General features: G+C 44.2%; 1 protein-coding gene across 6 annotated transcripts in view; it reads left to right on the plus strand.

Annotated features, from left to right (window-relative positions):
• Positions 1-19,522, plus strand: part of mib2 (MIB E3 ubiquitin protein ligase 2) — a 290,271-nt gene that overhangs the window by 121,033 nt on the left and 149,716 nt on the right. For all 6 annotated transcript variants that reach the window (XM_038773655.1, XM_038773656.1, XM_038773658.1 and 3 more), the window contains one exon: positions 10,835-11,006. In XM_038773655.1, the coding sequence (XP_038629583.1) occupies positions 10,835-11,006 (172 nt within the window). The remainder of the gene's footprint in view (positions 1-10,834; positions 11,007-19,522) is intronic.

Below are 19,522 nucleotides of genomic sequence, written 5' to 3' on the forward strand. Positions count from 1 at the left end.
TGTGACTGCAGAAATCAAATTCCAAGTAAATGCACAAAGGTCCTTTTCATTTTTAAGGCAGAGCTCTGGCCAACGAAGACGATACATTTGCAAGGACAAAGGGGCCCTGAAACCTCAAACTAATAATAATGTTTATTAGTGTCACAAGTAGGCTTACATTAGCACAGTAATGAAGTGAAAATCGCCTCGTACGCCTCATTCTGGTGCCTGTTCGGGTACACCGAGGGAGAATTTGGAATGTCCAATTCACCCAACAAGCACGTCTTTCGAGACTTATGGGAGGAAACCAGAGCACCCGGAGGAAACCCACGCAGACACTGGGAGAACATGCAGACTCCACACCCAAGCCGGGAATCGTACCCGGGTCCTGACGCTGTGAAGAAACAGTGCTAACCACTGAAACTTATTAATGGATGCAACATTACCCCTCAAGAATTCAGCCCAGGATCCTTTGCCCAAACCAAGTGCGGTTATGTCATATTCTCGCCCCCGCCTGGTGGAAGCTGCAATATTGCTTTTGTGCGGCTGAACAATGGCAGCCTGCCATTTCCATCAATAAAGCAGCAGCAGAAACCCAATGCTGTCCAGGTTTAAGCTGCCTGGCCCTCATTTACACTGTTTCCTACTGGAATGTCTGAACTGTTGTACCATTGCCTACTGTAAGATTGATTCACCTCTCTGTGCATCTCCACTTGTGTAAGTGGATGATCCTGAATCAGCTTTAGCTATCTAACCTCTCTGAAGGAATACACAATTGGACTTTTGATTCTAGACTCGGGTGAAACAATAATTATTGTGTCTGTGGTCTTTGTCCTGGATCTCTTTCTTTCCCTTAACCTGTTTTAAGTGTGCGAATGTACCGAGGATTGCATTGTGTGCATGACACAAAGCCCCTCCTATTTTACCCTATCCGTGGGGTTATTTTTAAAAATAAATGAGTACCCAATTCGTTTTTTCCCAATTAAAGGGGAATTTAGCGTGACCAATTCCCCATAACCCAAAGTTGGGCAGAGTGTGAGACCCACGCAGACACGGGGAGAATGTGCAAACTCCACATGGACAGTGACCTGGGGCCGGGATCGAACCCAGGCCCTCGGTGCCAAGAAGCAGCAGTGCTAACCACTGTGCCACCCTGCTGCCCCTCCTATCTGTGGAGTTATAATCGGGGATTGGATCACTCCAAAACTGAGGGGTTCAGAAAAGTATGCCACCACCTAAGGGAATCAAAATTTCTCAGAAAATACTTTTCTGTTTACGAACGAGTGGTGAGAAGAGAGACCAGGTCTGTTTTAAATTAAACCCCCTCTTGTGTGTAACAATATTAACTATTAATGTGTTAGAAGTCTTGTACAAATTCCCTGTCCCTGAAAATGAAATTTCACGAGAAGACTAGATTTAGGCGTAGGAATGGACCACCTGGCCCCTCAAGCCCACTCCACCATTTGACAAGATCATGACGGATCTAATTTGTGGCTTCATCGCCACCTTTCCGTCTGCGCCTCATCATAACCTCCCTGTGGGTGGAAAATCTGTCTAACTCTGCCTTGAATATATTTAATGACCAAGCCTCTCCCACTCTGGGGTAGAGAATCCCACCAACTAACAACCTCCTGAGAGACAAAGGACACAATCTAACAGCCTCGGCCGACACGGGACATCACGCAGCCAGTAAATCTGGCGCGAGGCCCCCTGTGAGATTTACCCGGCTCGGTACGCCTAACGAGATCTAATGGGATCTTGGGAGGTGTCGTGATCAGGATCCCACCCACTATGGGTGGGGCCGAGATTTGCATATCCCAGTGTGCAGTCAAGCGTCCCGATCTCTTCATGCACTGGTGAGCGGAGCTCGTTAATGCAGGAAATGGGACTAAGTGCAGCCTCGGCGGGGAGTTCTTCGCCAAGGCCCCAAAATGAAGCAGAGTCCCATTTAATAGCGGGATGGTTTTCTGCATTGCCAATGCCAGGAAGCCCCCGGCTAAATGCACTTGACATGGGACTGTTTCATTTCCCTTTGTCCCCAATGTTTCTCTTAGTCTGAAATGGGAGACCCCTAATTTTTAAATTATGCCCCTGGTTCTACATTCCTCCATAAGCAGAAACATCACTCAGAATCCACTTCGTCAAGTCCCCTCAGGATTTTGTATGTTTCAATCAGATCATCTTTTATTCTTCTAAACTCCAGCGGGTGTAGGCTCAACCGTTCCTCATTAGATAACCCCTTCATCCCAGGAATCAGCCCAGTGGAGCTTCCCTGAACTAACGCAAATATATCCTTCCTTCAATAAGGAGACCAAAACTATACAAAGTGCTTCAGATATAGTCCCACCAGCACCCTGTACAACTGTGGCATGACTCCCCTCCTGTAACTTTCCAGCATTAAAGTCTTTTTTCTGCTGTGCTTTTTCCACCAAGATGAATTTCCCTATTTTTCGAACTATTTCCAGCCTAGTTCTCATTGTTATAAATGAGGTGAATTGATGATGTTGGCATTCTCTATGGTTTTGTTATAATGTAGAGAAATGCATTGCTTCACCTGAACCTTCTAGATTCAACGCAGTTCTTTTGTAATATTTTTGTGCCAACCTCCAGTGGAATGTTGCTGCTGCAGATCGAGATTCCCAATGTAGTTGAGGCCAAACATTGTATGGTTTCAAGAAGCAGTTAGATATAGCACTTGGGGTGAAGGGGATCAAAGTATACGAGAGGAAAGTGGGATTAGGCTATTGAGTTGGGTGATCAGCCATGATCATAATGAACGGCGGAGCAGGCTTGAAGGGCCAAATGGCCTCCTGCCCCTATTTTCTATGTTTGTACGATGTGGGCGGCATGGTAGCACAGTGGTTAACACTGTTGCTTCACAGGGTCCCAGGTGAGATTTCTGGCTTGTGTCACTGTCTGTGCGGAGTCTGCACGTTCTCCCCGTGTCTACATGGGTTTCCTCCGGGTGCTCTGGTTTCCTCCCACAAGTCCCAAAAGACGTGCTGTTAGGTAATTTGGACATTCTGAATTCTCCCTCCGTGTACCCGAACAGGTGCAGGAGTGTGGCGACTAGGGGCTTTTCACAGTAACTTCACTGCGGTGTCAATGTAAGCCTACACTAATAAAGATTACTATGATTTTTATTATGGACTAAAATATCACCAGATGGAAGTTCTCCTGAGAAGCTTCACTGTGGAATAATTTCATTCTTTGTGCCTTATTCTATCTGTCATGCAAACAATCGGGTATTGCAAAAGGTTTTCACTGCTTAATGCCACAAATTCTAGGCTGACTCTCCAATGCAGTACTGAGGGAGACGGGCCTGCGCAGCTAAATGGCTTACTCCTCTTTCTATATTCCGAAGTGCTGTCGCTGTCAATGTCTTTCAGATAAGATATTAAATTGAAACATCAACTGAACCCCGGGTGTGTGTAACAGACCTGTGCTGTTATTTTAAAGAAGAACCTATCCCCTGTGTCCTCACCAATGTTTATCCTTCAATCGGCACAAAAAGCAGGTTAGCTGCTCCTTATCACATTACTGTCTGTGGGAGCTTGTTGTGGGCAAATTGACTACTGTTTCCTACACTACAGCAGTGACTGCCCTTCAAAACGAGGAACATAGGACTTGGGAACAGGAGTCGGTCATCCAGTTCTTCAACCCTGCTTTGCCATTTAGTAAGATTGTAGTTGATCTAGTGGTGGTCTCTTTGGTGTCTACCCCTCACAACCCTTGACTCTGTTGTCTATCAAAAGTCTGTCTATCTCAGCGTGAATGAATTCAGTGACTTCATTGGCTGTGTCGTGCTTTGGGATGTTGTGAAAAGCGCTACATCAATGCACGTTCTTTTGTCTTTAATATAGTCCAATAGGAATTGTGATGTCAATTTTTAAAAATAAATTTAGAGTACCCAATTCATTTTTTCCAGTTAAGGGGCAATTTAGCGTGGCCAATCCACCTACCCTGCACATCTTTTGGGTTGTGGGGGCGAAACCCACGCAGACACGGGGAGAATGTGCAAACTCCACACGGACAGTGACCCAGAGCCGGGATCGAACCTGGGACCTCAGCGCCGTGAGGCAGCAATGCTAACCACTGCGCCACCGTGCTGCCCTTGATGTCAATTTTTAATTTTCATTCTTGTGAAAGGCAGCTGTATTTAGTTTATATCTTTTCACTAGGGCAGCATGGTGGTGCAGTGGTTAGCACTGCTGCCTCATGGCAACGAGGTCCCAGGTTCGATCCCGGCCCTGGGTCACTGTCCGTGTGGAGTTTGCACATTCTCCATGTGTTTGTGTGGGTTTTGCCCCCACAACCCAAAGATGTGCAGTGTTGGTGGATTGGCCACGCTAAATTGCCCCTTAATTGGTAAAAATGAATTGGGTACTCTAAATTTTAAATAAATAAGTATGTTCACCGAAAATGGGCAGCACAGTAGCACAAGTGATTAGCACTGTGGCTTCACAGCGCCAAGATCCCAAGTTTGATTCCCTGCTGGGTCACTGTCTGTGCGGAGTCTGCATGTTATCTCTGTGTCTGCATGGGTTTCCTCCGGGTGCTCCGGTTTCCTCCCACAGTCCAAAGATGTGCAGGTTAGGTGAATTGGCCATGATAAATTGCCCTTAGTGACAAAAAAAAGGTTAGGAGGGGTTATTGGGTTACGGGGATAGGGTGGAAGTGAGGACTTAAGTGGGTCGGTGCAGACGCGATGGGCTGAATGGCCTCCTTCTGCACTGTATCTTCTTAAAAAAAAGAACATTTCTTATTGAGAACTTACTTCTACCAAACAAAGCTTTCCTTCTGTCTCGCCATCTAAAAATGCCATTCTCAGTTTGCACAGTGATTTTCCTGAGAACTAATTTGTTAAGTCAACCTTTAAAATAGACCTGCACCAGGTGATTGTATAATGGTCCATTATCTCTTTACAGTTGAATGGTTTGTGTTGGGGCATTAGGGGCTCTTTTCAAAGACTTCCTGAAGGTTTTGCTCGCTGAAATGTGTTTTGAATAAAGGTAATTATTATTCCTTTGAGATCATCATGGTGCTTTTTTGTTTGCCAATTTCTGCCTCTCCTGAACACAGGCTGTTCGACTGCAGGACACATCACAGTAAAGCTCAGTCCTGTCCTCCTACTGGTGGTCAATTCAAGAATTTAAGACGATGGCTGGTTTACACTGACCAATGGTGCTGAGGCAAATTGTGTTGTGAATTTAGCACAGACCAGGTCTTGTACTCATGGCTCAGCTGCTGGTTGGATAAACTCAATGAACCATGAGGGAGCCCCCTATTACTAGGAAAACTACATGTTTGAAATATAGTACTTGCATCCAATAATTTAGTAATCGGTACTTTGTAACAACCACAATGGGCAACCTAATGTGTTGTTTTGGGTTGGGTGGGATGGGGACTTGGAGGGAAGGAAGATCAGATTGGCACCATCCTGGTATTCCACCCTGCCTGATTACACACAGCACTGAAATCGGTGCAGAGTAATATTTGATAATACAAAAAATCAAGGGGCTACCTGTGAATAGTTTATACTGTGATCTAATATTCAAATATATAGATGTGAGATCCACACGCTACAGACTAGGAAACTGATTTCGATTTAGTTTCATTATTTTTAATTGCAGATGATTAATTTCTACAGCATTAATTTGCATTCTGTCTTGATGTGATCAGTTTTTCAGTATAAAAGCTATTTATTTTGCTATCTAGTGTATGCATAGGAAGACTAATATCTGCAAACAGTGAAAATGTTTGAAGAGTTTCATTGGTGTTTTTCGGTCAACATTTGGTGTATGAAGACCTTAATGTCATTGATACGAATTGCCTGTACAGTTGTATCTGGAAGCTCATCATCCACTATATTGGGTAAGGAAATAAGAATATATGCCCTTTAACCAAATCTGAAATGGGCATTAGGACATTTGCATTGGCAAGTAAAGGGCCGAATGCCTGTTGCCAGCTACCTGTTTTGCAAGACTGATCTTGTCTTGGCTGGCTACACTTGAGCAGGTGCAGGCATCACCTGCTAGGCTCAACCAAGATGATAAATAATTTACCTGAATGTGGAACTGGGAGAGGTAGTGCTTCTCTCCCACCCATCACTTCCACTGCACCCTCGTCATTGTCGACCCTGATCACTGGCTCTGGTTCTGGATCCAAGCTATGGGATCATTCCTGACTTAGTGAGCTGACCTTGCACTCAGCATTGCCAGCTGGCCTCATGCCAAGATATCTGCAGAGCTTAAAGTCTCGTTGTTCAGGCACCAGGAAAGCATCCATAAGCCCAAACATTTCTGGGTCAATAACTGTGAACTAAATTATGAACAACATTATAGACATGGCTTTACTCTAGTTACCTATATATACATAATTCATGAAGTTAGTTACACTCCTGATCAGGTTTTCTGATAGAATTTCCCTTGGGTGAATACACAGTGATTTTCTACTTTTGTAAATGGGTAATGTAATTAAGTATTAAGAATTGCAGGAAATTGGTACAAATAATATTTTGGAGTGTTCGGATGGTTAGGTTCAGTAATACAAAATTAAATATTTGGAATCCAGAAACGTAGATGAGTAGTGAAACGATGGCATCCGTTTTGATATCCTATTTGATCGCTTCTCAGCCTTTTGGCTAAGGTCAAGTCCAAGAAGGCAGCACGGTAGCACAAGTGATAAGCACTGTGGCTTCACAGCGCCAGGGTCTCGAGTTTGATTCTCTGCTGGGTCACTATCTGTGCGGAGTCTGCATGTTCTCCTCGTGTCTGCATGGGTTTCCTCCGGGTGCTCCAGTTTCCTCCCACAGTCCATAGACTTGTGGGTTAGGTGGATTGGCCATGATACATTGTCCTTAGTGACCAAAAAAGGTTAGGAGGGGTTGCGGGGATAGGGTGGAAGTGAGGGATTAAGAGGGTTGGGGCAGACTCGATGGACCGAATGGCCTCCTTCTGCACTGTATGTTCTATGTAAGAGGTGCAATGCCGCTTCTTGTCAGTTGGGATCCCATCAATTGGCTTCAACTTGAATTTGAATTAGCTTTTGGAGCAAACCATGAGATGGATGAAGGGTTTGTCCTGTCCACTCTGTGTTGTGGCTTTGTAACTTTAAGGATGGGATTTTTAAAAAATGTTTTAAATCCTATTTGATTCTAGCCCGTAAAGTGGGGGTGAGCTTAGATTTTTGTGCCGTTACTCAGTCTGTTACATGCAGTGTTGCCTACTTGAACTTGCTGAACTCTCTGACTCCTGGGGGTCCTATTGTATAGCCTGCCATTTCCCTTGATCTATGTTTGAGTTTGACTGGGACTAGTTTATATCAGAGCTCACAGTGGAAACGTGCACATTCTCGGTAAAATGTTGGCACAACATAAATATTTAATAAACTGTATGACCTCTAGATTTCTGGTTCATGTTTCCACAATGACTTACTCGTGTCAGACAAAGGCAGATGAGGTTGTGAAACACTATTGCCGTTCTGGGCTCTACTGTTAATCTGACTGCAAATCTATCATAAGACTTATGTTAATACCATTCATAGGCAGCAACATTTATGTCCTTCCCTGTCCTCTGCATGCTTGCACCTGTTGAGCTTTGCCTCAGATTACCATTGAGTCAGGGCAGCAAGTGCACCCAAAAGTGATTTTTGAGCTATTTTAAACAAGTGGCCAGTTTAATCGCATGTAATTTTTTTGCTGTACAAAGTGTAAAAAAGCAGCAAACCAGCTAACTAAATTGAACATGATGCCCCTTTTCAAGGGCCCTCATAACAATGAGCTGTGTAATGTCTTGTCGAATGTAGAAACATTATACCATTGTTTGTTATACCATGTTTTGGGAACACTGATGTGAAACTTGATTGGTGATATGAGAGCTCTTCATGTCCAGCTGTATCTTCAGGCGGCATGTTTTCGTACCACTTTGTGCCAGCGCTGCCTTACAACTAGCATAAAACTATGTCTGTGTTGCATTTGGAAAAGATCCGTCTCAAACCTGTCGTCCAGGATCAAGCATTATCTGCCGTTCATCACATATACGCATGTTTAGCATTAGGAGTTGCTATTGCTTCGTGTAGGCCTGGCGTAAGGCCATGCGACCTGATCAATGCAGTTTGGAGTGACCTCCGCCGCTTGCCGACTCCCCCTCTTGCTGCCAACCCTCCAGTTTGCAGCCACTGCCACTCCCGGACTCTCTCCCTTACTGTCTTTTTTCTGATTCACAGCTTCTGCTGTCTCTTGGCCTTCTCTCTTTCACTGCTTCTCGAGCTTGCAGCTAACGTTCGGCAAGGTGAAGCAGTTATTTATGCCTCTCGTTGTTATGTGTAAAAGTTAATTTTTAAGAGATGTGGGTGTTGCTGGCTGGATCAGCATTTGTTACCCATCCCTAATTGTCCATGGGAAGGTGGTGGTGAGCTGCCTTCTTGAACTGCTGCAGTCCCTGAGGTGTAGGTACACCCACAATGCTATTAGGGAGGGAATTCCAGGATTTAATAATAATAATCTTTTATTGTCACAAGTAGGCTTACACTGCAATGAAGTTAGCAATAGTGAAGGAACGGAGGTATATTTCCAAGTCAGGGTGGTGAGTGACTTGGAGGGGAACCTCCAGGTGGTGGGGTTCCCAGGTATCTGCTGCTCTTGTCCTTCTATATGGTAGTGGTTGTGGGCTTGGAAGGTGCTGCCTAAGGAACCTTGGTGAGTTCCTGCAGTGCATCTTGTAGATGGTACACGTGGCTGCTACTGTGCGCCGGTGGTAGAGGGAGTGATTGTTTAGGGGCAGCAGGGTAGCATGGTGGTTAGCATAAATGCTTCACAGCTCCAGGGTCCCAGGTTCGATTCCCGGCTGGGTCACTGTCTGTGTGGAGTCTGCACGTCCTCCCCCTGTGTGCGTGGGTTTCCTCCGGGTGCTCCGGTTTCCTCCCACAGTCCAAAGATGTGCGGGTTAGGTGGATTGGCCATGCTAAATTGCCCGCAGTGTCCTAATAAAAGTAAGGTTAAGGGGGGGGTTGTTGGGTTACGGGTATAGGGTGGATACGTGGGTTTGAGTAAGGTGACCATGGCTCGGCACAACATTGAGGGCCGAAGGGCCTGTTCTGTGCTGTACTGTTCTATGTTATGGAAGGGGTGCCAATCAAGTGGGCTGTTTTGTCCTGGATGGTGTTGAGCGCCCTGAGTGTTGTTGGAGCTGCACTCCCCAGGCAAGTGGGGGGTATTTCATCACACTCCTGGCTTGTGCCATGTAGTTGGTGGACAGGCTTTGGGGAGTCAGGAAGTGAGTTACTCTCTACAGGATTCCGAGCCTCTGATCTGTTCTTGTAGCCACAGTATTTGTATGGCTAGTTCAGTTCCGTTTCTGTTCAATGGTAACCCCCCCCCCCCCTGTGATGGTAATGCCATCAAATGTCATGGGGTGCTGGTTTGATTCTCTCTTGTTGGAAATGGCCACTACCTGGCACTCATACAATCGACAATGGTTTCATGGTCTTCATTAGACTTTTAATTCCAGATATTTATTGGCCAGATTTGAATCTTAGAGAATTACCCTGGGTCTCTGGATCACCAGCTCAGTGACATTGTCACTATGCCACTGCCTCTCATCATTCATACAGAGGATTCTGGAGAGGGAAGCAGCGAGCAGAGAGATGGTGCAGTGTTCAAGACACTGAAATTAAACATTTCCATTTAGATGCTATTTAATACTGATAACAGAGGGGCACTTGATCTTTGCGGTTAATAGCCCTCGGGTAGATGTAAATAATGTGGTGGTGGTGGTGGGGGGGGGGGGGGGGGGGGGGGGGGGGGGGGGTTGATCCCAGTCTGGATTTTGAAGATGTCTGCTTCAGGTCTCTCACTCAAGACAGTTGTAGTCATAATCTTGAAGCAATTGCAGGCGTGCCGCTGTCTGAAAGAAAAAGAGAGAAACCAAAGCATACAAAGAAAAGCAAACAAAATAAGGTTACAAAACTATTGAACTCTGTCCTGTGTCCAGAAGGCTGTTAAGGTACATAATCAAAAGTTCCTCAACTTTGCTTTGAGCTTCACTGGAGCAGTGCAGCAGGCCAAGGACACAGATGACAGTGTGAAAGCAAGTTGGAGACTCAAAATGATCGGCCACTGGAAACCCAGGGTCATGTTTGCAGACTGAACGGAGGTGTTCTACAAAGTGACCACCCATTCTGTGTTGGGTCTCCACGATGTAGGGGCTTTTAACAGTAACATCATTGAAGACTACTTGTGGCAATTAGCGATTATTGTTATTATTATTATTATGTAGACTGCGTTGTAAGCAGTGAATACAATGGTTGAAATGGAAAGAAATGAATGTAAATCACTGCTTCACCTGGAAGTTGTGTTTGGGCGTTTGGATAGTGTGGAGTCAGAAGGTAAAAGCACAGCTGTTACATCTCCTGCACTTGCTGGAGGGGTGCTGTGGGAGCAGGGTGTTGGCCGTATAAAACAAACTCTTCTGTTGTTTAATCTCTCCTGTCTTCCACCCTATCACAGACCATCTTGCCGCACCCACTCTGTGCTCGAGACCTATCACATCCCTAACGTCTGTCGGTTCTGATGAAAGGTCATTGACCTGAAACATCAACTCAATTTCTCTCTCTGACGATGCTCCTGACCTGCTGAGTGTCTCAGAATTTTCTGTTTTTATTTCGGACTTCCAGCATCTGTTTATTGATCAAATTAACATGCCTTACTTTCACAGCATTACCCTTTGATTTCAATGAACTGGATCTGCGACAGTGTTAACAGGTCAAGGATTTTAATATATTATGTGGGTAGCTATTCAGAAGATGTTCGATAAGGTACCACATAAAGATTGACATTTTTCTGCTCTGTTCCTAGGTGTGCGTCACCCCAACATAATCTGTGATTGCTGCAAGAAGCATGGGATCATGGGAATGCGATGGAAATGCCAAGTGTGTTTTGACTACGATCTATGTACACAGTGCTACATGATCAACAAGCATGATCTTACTCACTCGTTTGAACGCTACGAGACTGCACATTCACAAGCGTATGTAACTGCTTCGTCTCATTCCCGCTCTATCAGAATTACAGTAGTCGTGAATGCAATTCTATTATTCTTCCATGGGATGTGGGCATCTCTGGGGAGGCCAGCATTTGTAGCACATCCCTAATTAGCCTTGTGAAGGCGGTGGTGGCTACAGACAGTTAATACATTCTCTTTCATGTTCACCGTTTCTTATTTTGTGCACAGATATTACTATGATCGTACCAGTAACATGCAGGGGGACTGGAAACCAGAAACTGGTTGTTTTCTTCTTTCCTAGCACATGTTGTATTTGAGGAGGGATCAGATATTTCTTGCTTTTGATACTGTCACTGTATCGGCCACATTCCTGGAGAAGCAATTTTAAAACTTTTATGTGCTTTGCCTAGTGTGACACTGAGACATATTGGCCAGGAAGGGCTCTGATTCATTCTTTGATCAATATCTGGGTCTAGGAGGATTTCCCATTCCTGATCCCTATCCTGTTGGAAAGTATATTAAAGGCAGGATCAGGCTCAATATTAATCCCCAATCATGATCAAATGGTCTGCTGTTGGGGGTATCTACAGACTTGCAGATGAAGTGTTGAGACTAGTTGCGGTTTCGGAGGGTAATGATATATATGGAGCCATAACCCAGATCATGGAGATGGAAGGAAAGAAAAAACACATTTTGTTCATTTACCTTTACCAGTAAAAATCCATAAATTTAAGAATAGTAGCTACCTGGCAATAATCATAAGCCTTTGTTCCAATTAAGTAAAGCTTGTCACTGTCATCCGAGACCTCAAAGCCGGCGTCATTCTGCTGTAATAGTCTGTGACTCATGCAGCCTGAGCTTTTTGGTTATTGTCCCATCCTGATTGAAGAATTATTTACCTCCACCTCGTCCCCATCCAACCCTTGACGAGTTCAAATCTTTCCTTTCTCTAATGCTGATATTGTTGATGGCTGAATGTTGCATCTTTTATTTTAAAAAAAACACTGACCTGTTCTAAAACTGTCACCTAATTACTAATCTGCTTTTCCTTTCCAAGGCAGTTGAATACTTTGTTGGCATCAGCCTCCATTCTCAATTCTCTGTCAATTCCCTGTTTGAATCCCCTCAATTAGATAACTGCATGGAGTCATGCACAGGCCTTCCTTGTGACCCCTCTGCGGTGTTTAATATGGTAGACCACTTCACCCCTTCCACTGTGGTCTGCACCGTGTTGTCCCAAACCTATGTGTTGCTGCAGCCAGCGTGACTCTAGGAATAGCTTGTCTTTCCATTTTTGCACAGTCACATCCAGAGTATCCATTCCATTTCTTTGTTTACATGTTATATCTCGTTATCTGTAGTTTCCATAGCTACGCTTTCAAAAAGGTAAGTTATAGGCTAGTGAATGTAAGACAATTTAACCTTTTTTTAGTCTATTTTCTAAATTCCAGAAATATCTTTTTAAAATCCTACTGATACATCTGATTGTAATCGTCTAAAAGTGCATTGAATCAAGAACGATTGGTTAATTCTAGGGCGCCCATGAAGCATTAAATGATGGAACTTAATGTGAACATCCTAAATGACTGTCGTTCTTGTGTATCAGCCTTAACGATCAGATATACAAGGATTATAGTGCAGAAGAATTAAACTTGTAATGTCTGAAAGCTAAATGAAAAGCCTAGATGCTTTAATTCCAGGGGGTTAATGCAATCCAGATAGGTGTCGTCGGCTTTGACAATTTAACATTTGTTCCAAATGATATGCAGCCAAGTTTTTTGAATCTAAGAAAATTTCATCATAATGTTGGCATTGCTTTTGGAATTATATTTTGTGCAGTAACTTTGCTAATTAAGCCTGTAAATCAGAAATACTGGTGGCAAAGCAGGGGTTGCAGCTTGCTTAGCAACCAACCGTTAGAATTAAAAATTAAATCTTTATTGAAGGATAAATACTGCATAAGGAGCAAAGATCACTTGAAGGATTTACACTTTCTAAGGGGCTAATAGCTTAATCTGTGAACCTGAAAGATAACTTTCATGAGGTCTTTTCATTGATGAGGAGGTATTTTGAGAACTGAACGTTTAATATGGTGCAATAAACTGCCAGGCAGAATCATGATGTTCCAGGCCTGGCTCTGTTTCTGGTTAATGCTGAGTTAACAAACCTAAATGGGGCAGCATTTGGATGTTACACTTGACATTGGTACCCTTGGCATAGCAAGAGCTTCCCGCCCAGATGGTTATTCGGTGACTTCCCTGCTGGAAAGTGCATGTATGGAAATCGGGTAAGAACAAGATCAGGGTCTAAGAGATAAAATAGCTGCAGCACAGAAGGAAGCGATTTGGCCTGTTTTATCCGCACGCTTCACAGTTTTAAAGTCTTGCTATGAAAGCTTATACATGAATAGTAATCCAGTAACAGTCAAAGCATTCAGGCAAGGAAAGGAGAAATTAAACAAGTTTGGGAAAAATAGATCCTACATAAAGAGAAGGAGTTCCATACTATTCATTTTTAAAGGAATAAAATGTAAGGATCCTTTGAATAATTGATACATCACAATAATTTGCAGTATTGTAATGAAACCTTGAGGATATCGATCCTAGTACTTCCAGTGCATGTGACATAACACAATACCGGTAAAGTCTCCATTTTATTCATACAATTTACAGTACAGAAGGAGGCCATTCAGCCCATCGAGTCTGCACCGGCCTTGGAAAGAGCACCCTACTTAAGTCCATGCCTCCACCCTACCCCCGTAACCCCACCTAACTTTTATTGGACATTAAGGGCAATTTTGCATGGCCAATCGACCTAACCTGCACATCTTTGGACTGTGGGAGTAAACCGGAGCACCCGGTGGAAACCTACGCAGACACGGGGAGAAAGTACAGACAGTGACCCAAGGGAATCAAACCTGGGACCCTGAAGCTGTGCAGCAACAGTGCTAACCACTGTGCTACTGTGCCGCCCTTCAGTCTGTGCTGAATTAGCTGATCTTAGAACTACAATAGGTACTTTTTAATTGCCTGTGGGTTAAGGAGGAGGAAATCTGTTTGTTGCAAATGTGCATCTATCTGTATGGATGCCAAATGAGGGCAACTTTACCAGTGTGACTCGCACATGAGTAATTTATAGCATTATTGCTTTGTTTCATCATCCAATTGTGCATCTTTTAATGTTGGTGTGTACGATCCCATATGGTTGAAGCATATACTGGTTTGACTGTTCAGATTGTCAGAGTAATTGCTTTTGTTTATGGATAATCTTTGAGTTATTGTAATAGATGCGCATGACTTGAAATAAGGATTGTTTGTCCAGTTCTGAATTTCATCATCATTATTTTTAAAAGGTATGCAAATTTCTGATGGCATCTTATTTCAAAACTGAAGTTAAATCCCAGAGTAAATTGTAGCTTATCTCTGTGCTGTTAATATCCCATGTGTGGATGAACATACTTTTGGTCACCTGTATTGTTCTTCGCTATGTAGCTGACTTAATATATCAGTGTCTGTGTAACTAGCAACCTTTCTATTTCTGTTTTGAACCAAGCCAAAACCTACAGCTTGCATTTAGAGAACAATGGTCTTTTATTGTGATGATAAAAAGCTATGGATTCAACAAATTTTGTCAAGCCAATTTGATTCTCAAGTATTTAGAATATTTCCCAACAATGAGTTGTACAAAGACAGCATTTCTTTTTTCTAATATAAATTTAAGAGTACCCTATTAATTTTATTCCAATTAAGGGGCAATTTAGCGTGGCCAATTCACTATCATGCACATCTTTTTGGGTTGTGGGGGTGAGACCCACGCAGACACGGGGAGAATGGGCAAACTCCACACGGACAGCGACCCGGGGCCGGGATTGAACCCGGGTCCTCGGCGCCATGATGCAGCAGTGCTAAACACTGTGCCACGTGCTGCCCCTAGGACAGCGTTCCTGTCTACTATCAATATAGCTTGTGTTAGTCAATGAGTCTAGCATTTCACGGGAGTCCAATGCTTTTGCTGAATATCCATTCCAAGTTGCGGGTACCTGTATTTTCTTGTTCCCACCTGAGCAGGAGTGAGACATCAGCCTGACCCTGACATGATCCCAGCTGTTTGGCTGGCATCAGTTACATGGCTCCCAACTCCCAGTGATATCTGATTGCAGATGAAGCTCGCACGCCGCAAAGGAGAAAAGCAGACGCTTTTGCAGCAGAAAACTCATCATTGCACCAGAAATTAATATTTATGTAAAGGAGTAAAAAACACACAAATTTGTTGCATGAATCAAGTTTTCATGGATCTGACTGAACCATTGGGTCAAAATAAACTGATGGAGTAGAAAAGGGAGAGTACTCCTCTCTCTTCCATGAGGTTCTGCTACCTCATTATACGACAGTCCCCTCGATGGAAATTGTCCCATTGGGCAGACGCAGCGTGGGTTCATAAAGGGCAGGTCATGCCTAACTAATTTAGTGGAATTTTTTGAGGACATTACCAGTGCAGTAGATAATGGGGAGCCGATGGATATGGTATATCTGGATTTCCAGAAAGCCTTTGACAATGTGCCACACAAAAGGTTGCTGCATAAGATAAAGATGCATGGCATTAAGGGTAAAGTAGTAGCATGGATAGAGGATTGGTTAATTAATAGAAAGCAAAGAGTGATTAATGGGTGCTTCTCTGGTTGGCAATCGGTAGCTAGTGGTGTCCCTCAGGGATCAGTGTTGGGCCCATAATTGTTCACGATTTACATCGATGATTTGGAGTTGGGGACCAAGGGCAATGTGTCCAAGTTTGCAGATGACACCAAGATGAGTGGTAAAGCAAAAAGTGCAGAGGATGCTGCAAGTCTTCAGAGGGATTTGGATGAGTTAAGTGAATGGGCTAGGGTCTGGCAGATGGAATACAATGTTGACAAATGTGAGGTTATCTATTTTGGTAGGAAAAGCAGAAAAGGGGATTATTATTTAAATAATAAAATATTAAAACATGCTGCTCTGCAGAGAGACCTGGGTGTGCTAGTGCATGAGTTGCAAAAAGTTGGTTTACAGGTGCAACAGGTGATTAAGAAGGTAAATGGAATTTTGTCCTTCATTGCTTGAGGGATGGAGTTTAAGATTAGGGAGGTTATGCTGCAATTGTACAAGGTGTTAGTGAGGCCACACCTGGAGTATTGTGTTCAGTTTTGGTCTCCTTAACCGAGAAAGGACGTACTGGCGCTGGAGGGTGTGCAGAGGAGATTCACTAGGTTAATCCCAGACCTGAAGGGGTTGGATTACGAGGAGAGGTTGAGTAGACTGGGACTGTACTCGTTGGAATTTAGAAAGATATGGGGGGGATCTTATAGAAACATATAAAATTATGAAGGGCATAGATAGGATAGATGCGGGCAGGTTGTTTCCACTGGCGGGTGAAAGCAGAACTAGGGAGCATAGCCTCAAAATAAGGGGAAGTAGATTTAGGACTGAGTTTAGGAGGAATTTCTTCACCCAAAGGGTTGTGAAACTATGGAATTCCTTGCCCAGTGAAGCAGTTGACAATCCTTCATTAAATGTTTTTAAGATAAATATATATAGTTTTTTTGAAGAATAAAGGGATTAAGGGTTATGGTGTTCGGGCCAGAAAGTGGAGCTGAGTCCACAAAAGATCAGCCATGATCTCATTGAATGGTGGAGCAGGCTCAAGGGGCCAGATGGCCTACTCCTGCTCCTAGTTCTTATGTTCTTATTATGTTGTGTTCTAACCCGTCAAGTGTTTGGTCAGTCAATTTGATCAAAAATTGAATGGTGCCCAAAGCAATTCTTCCATGTCATTATCCAGAAACACAGGCCAGTAAACATGAGCAGCATCCTCGCTAGTGCAGGTGAAACTGAAACCTTGGCATTGGTGCTGGTGCTGTTGGTGGAAACACTAATCCACAGTGATATTGGGCAGGAGGGTGTCATCGGCAGATATGAGCTGCTTGCTTCCCAATTTTCTTGGATTATCTGGATTACTTTATCCCAGCAAATTGGAAAAGCAAATTGTGGGACTGAAAAGTCTGATAGCCGGATGGATTGAGAGAAATTCTAGAGAGGGCAGATGCATTCATGTCACTTTAATAGTGCACTGCACTGAAGGATGTTATGTTGACCATTTTTGATCAGAGTGAAGTGGCGAGTTGAGGTTTCATTGCCTGCAGATATCATGATAAAGTTAGGGGAGTCATTGCTCTGTTTATACACACTGGAGCACTAACTTGATTCCTACTCTGTTTTTATATTCATTTACGGGCTGTGGGCATCGCTGGTTAGGCCAGCATTTATTGCCCATCCCTAGTTGCCCTTCAGAAGATGGTGGTGAGCTGCCTTCTTGAACCCGCTGCAGTCCCTGAGGTGTAGGTGCACCCACTGTGCTGTTAGGGAGGGACTTCCAGGATGTTGCCCCAGCGACAGTGAAGGAGCGGTGACGTATTTCCAAATCAGGATGGTCAGTGACTTGAGGGGAACCTCCAGGTGCTGGGTTCCCAGGTTGCTCTTGTCCTTCTAGATGGAGTTGGTCGTGAGTTTGGAGGGTGCCGTCTAAGGAACAGTGAGTTGTTGCAGTGCATCTTGTAGATGGTGCACACGGCTGTCACTATTTGTCGGTGGTGGAGGGTTTAAATGTTTGCGAAAAGGGGGAACAATCAAGCAGGCTGGTTAATATATCCAATAATTGAAAAGTGATGACCGGGTAGTTCTCAATTGTTAATTTGTGATTGTGGGTAACTGAGCTATGAAGGTTTGCTTTTTTTCCCCTTTACATTTAATTTTGCATATCCCAGCAAATATCTATTCTTAGCACTAATGAGATGACCTCTTCCAACTGAATTCACTAATAGGACACAAATGAGTATTTACCATTTTTGTGCTGCACTTTGGTATTAGGGCCATATATCATGGCCCTGCACCAATAGCAAAAGTGTGGTTATAAATACAGCATAACGGGTATAATAGAGAACCTCCCCTAATGGAGCTGTGGGTTTGAGGACTGAGTTAATGGATTACACAAAGATGTGTGCATTTAGATTGAAGGCAAACTGTTGGTCACTTGTCTCTCGTCTCCTTTAGTATGTTGCACACGCACCTCTCTGGTTTCGGGTTCAATTCCGGCCTCGGGTGACTGTCTGGAGTCTGCACTTTCTTCCCGTGTCTGCGTGGGTTTCCTCTGGGTGCTCCGGTTTCCTCTGACAGTCCAAAGATGTGTAGGTTAGGTGCATTTGCCATGCTAAATTGCCCCTTAGTATTAGTGCCACAACTGCGCTATCATCCGCATCGGACAAACACTCAACGAGCCCAGTGGTGATGGCCATACTACAGTTGTGGAGCCAGCTACAACGGCACTTCGGATTAACTAAAATGTCCGGAAAGGCCCCTAGAAGTCCGCCGAGAATGCACCTGGTCCTGGCGCCTTCCCCTCCTGTGTGGAGTTTATACTCTCCATGACTTCACGACTGGCATGTCCAGTCCATGGAGGAACTGTTCCTTCCCCAAGTCCCCTTCTGGGGGCTCGGAGGTGTAGAGCCCCCTGAAGAAGGCCTCGAATACCTTGTTGACCTTTTCCGGCTTCGCTACCAGTTTGCCGTTGTTGAGTGGCTGTAAAGCACTTTGAGGCATCTGGTGGTTGTGAAAGGTGCTGTGATTGTGCTCGGGCTTCAAGATTTGGCATTGGGCAGGACTGTTGGGAACAAGTGAAAAGATGAGAATTGCACAGTTTTAGCTAACTTGGCTAGACAGCTGGTTCATGATACAAAGCATGGGTTCAATTCCCGTACCGGCAGAGGTCATTCGTGAAGGCTCCGCTTTCTCAACCTTGCACCTTGCCTGAGGTGTGGTGACCCTCGGGTTAAATCACCACCAGTCGGCTCTCCCCCCTCAAAGGGGAAAGCAGCCTATGGCCATCTGGGACTATGATGACTTTACCTTTAGTTGATTGGAGGAGAAAGTTTGGTGAAAAAAAGATGTCAGCAGAACGTTGACTCATCGTTCATTCAAGCTGCTGATCGTCCTGGGAGCATAACTAACATTTTCTGGTTTTATTTCGATCTCTGACAATATTTTGCACTAAAAATGGGAAACCCCCGCTGGATTTTTGCAAGTAAATTCTAAAGACAGTCATTTGTCTTCCTATAGACATGGGAAATCTTGTGATTAAATCTTTGTTAATTAACATTACAGCGGTACTGCTGCCTCGCAGTGCCAAGGACCTGGGTTCAATACCAGCCTTGTATCACTGTCTGTGTGGAGTTTGCATGCACGTCCCGTGTCTGCGTGCGGTTTCCTTCCACAGTTCAAAGATGTGCAGGTTAGGTGGATTGTCCATGATCAATTGTCCCTTAAAGGGGTTTACAGGGATAGGATGGGGGATGAGGACTGGGATTAGGTAGGGTGGTCGTTCGGAGGGTATTTGCATTTAAGACCAGGAAGGGATCAGCCATGATCTGATTAAATGGCGGAGCAGACCCGAGGGGCAGAATTGCTTACTTCTCCTAATTCCTGTGTCTGAGGGAGATTTATTCTAGTAACAAC

Source organism: Scyliorhinus canicula, chromosome 16 (assembly GCF_902713615.1).
Source record: "Scyliorhinus canicula chromosome 16, sScyCan1.1, whole genome shotgun sequence".
Lineage (NCBI taxonomy): Eukaryota > Metazoa > Chordata > Chondrichthyes > Carcharhiniformes > Scyliorhinidae > Scyliorhinus > Scyliorhinus canicula.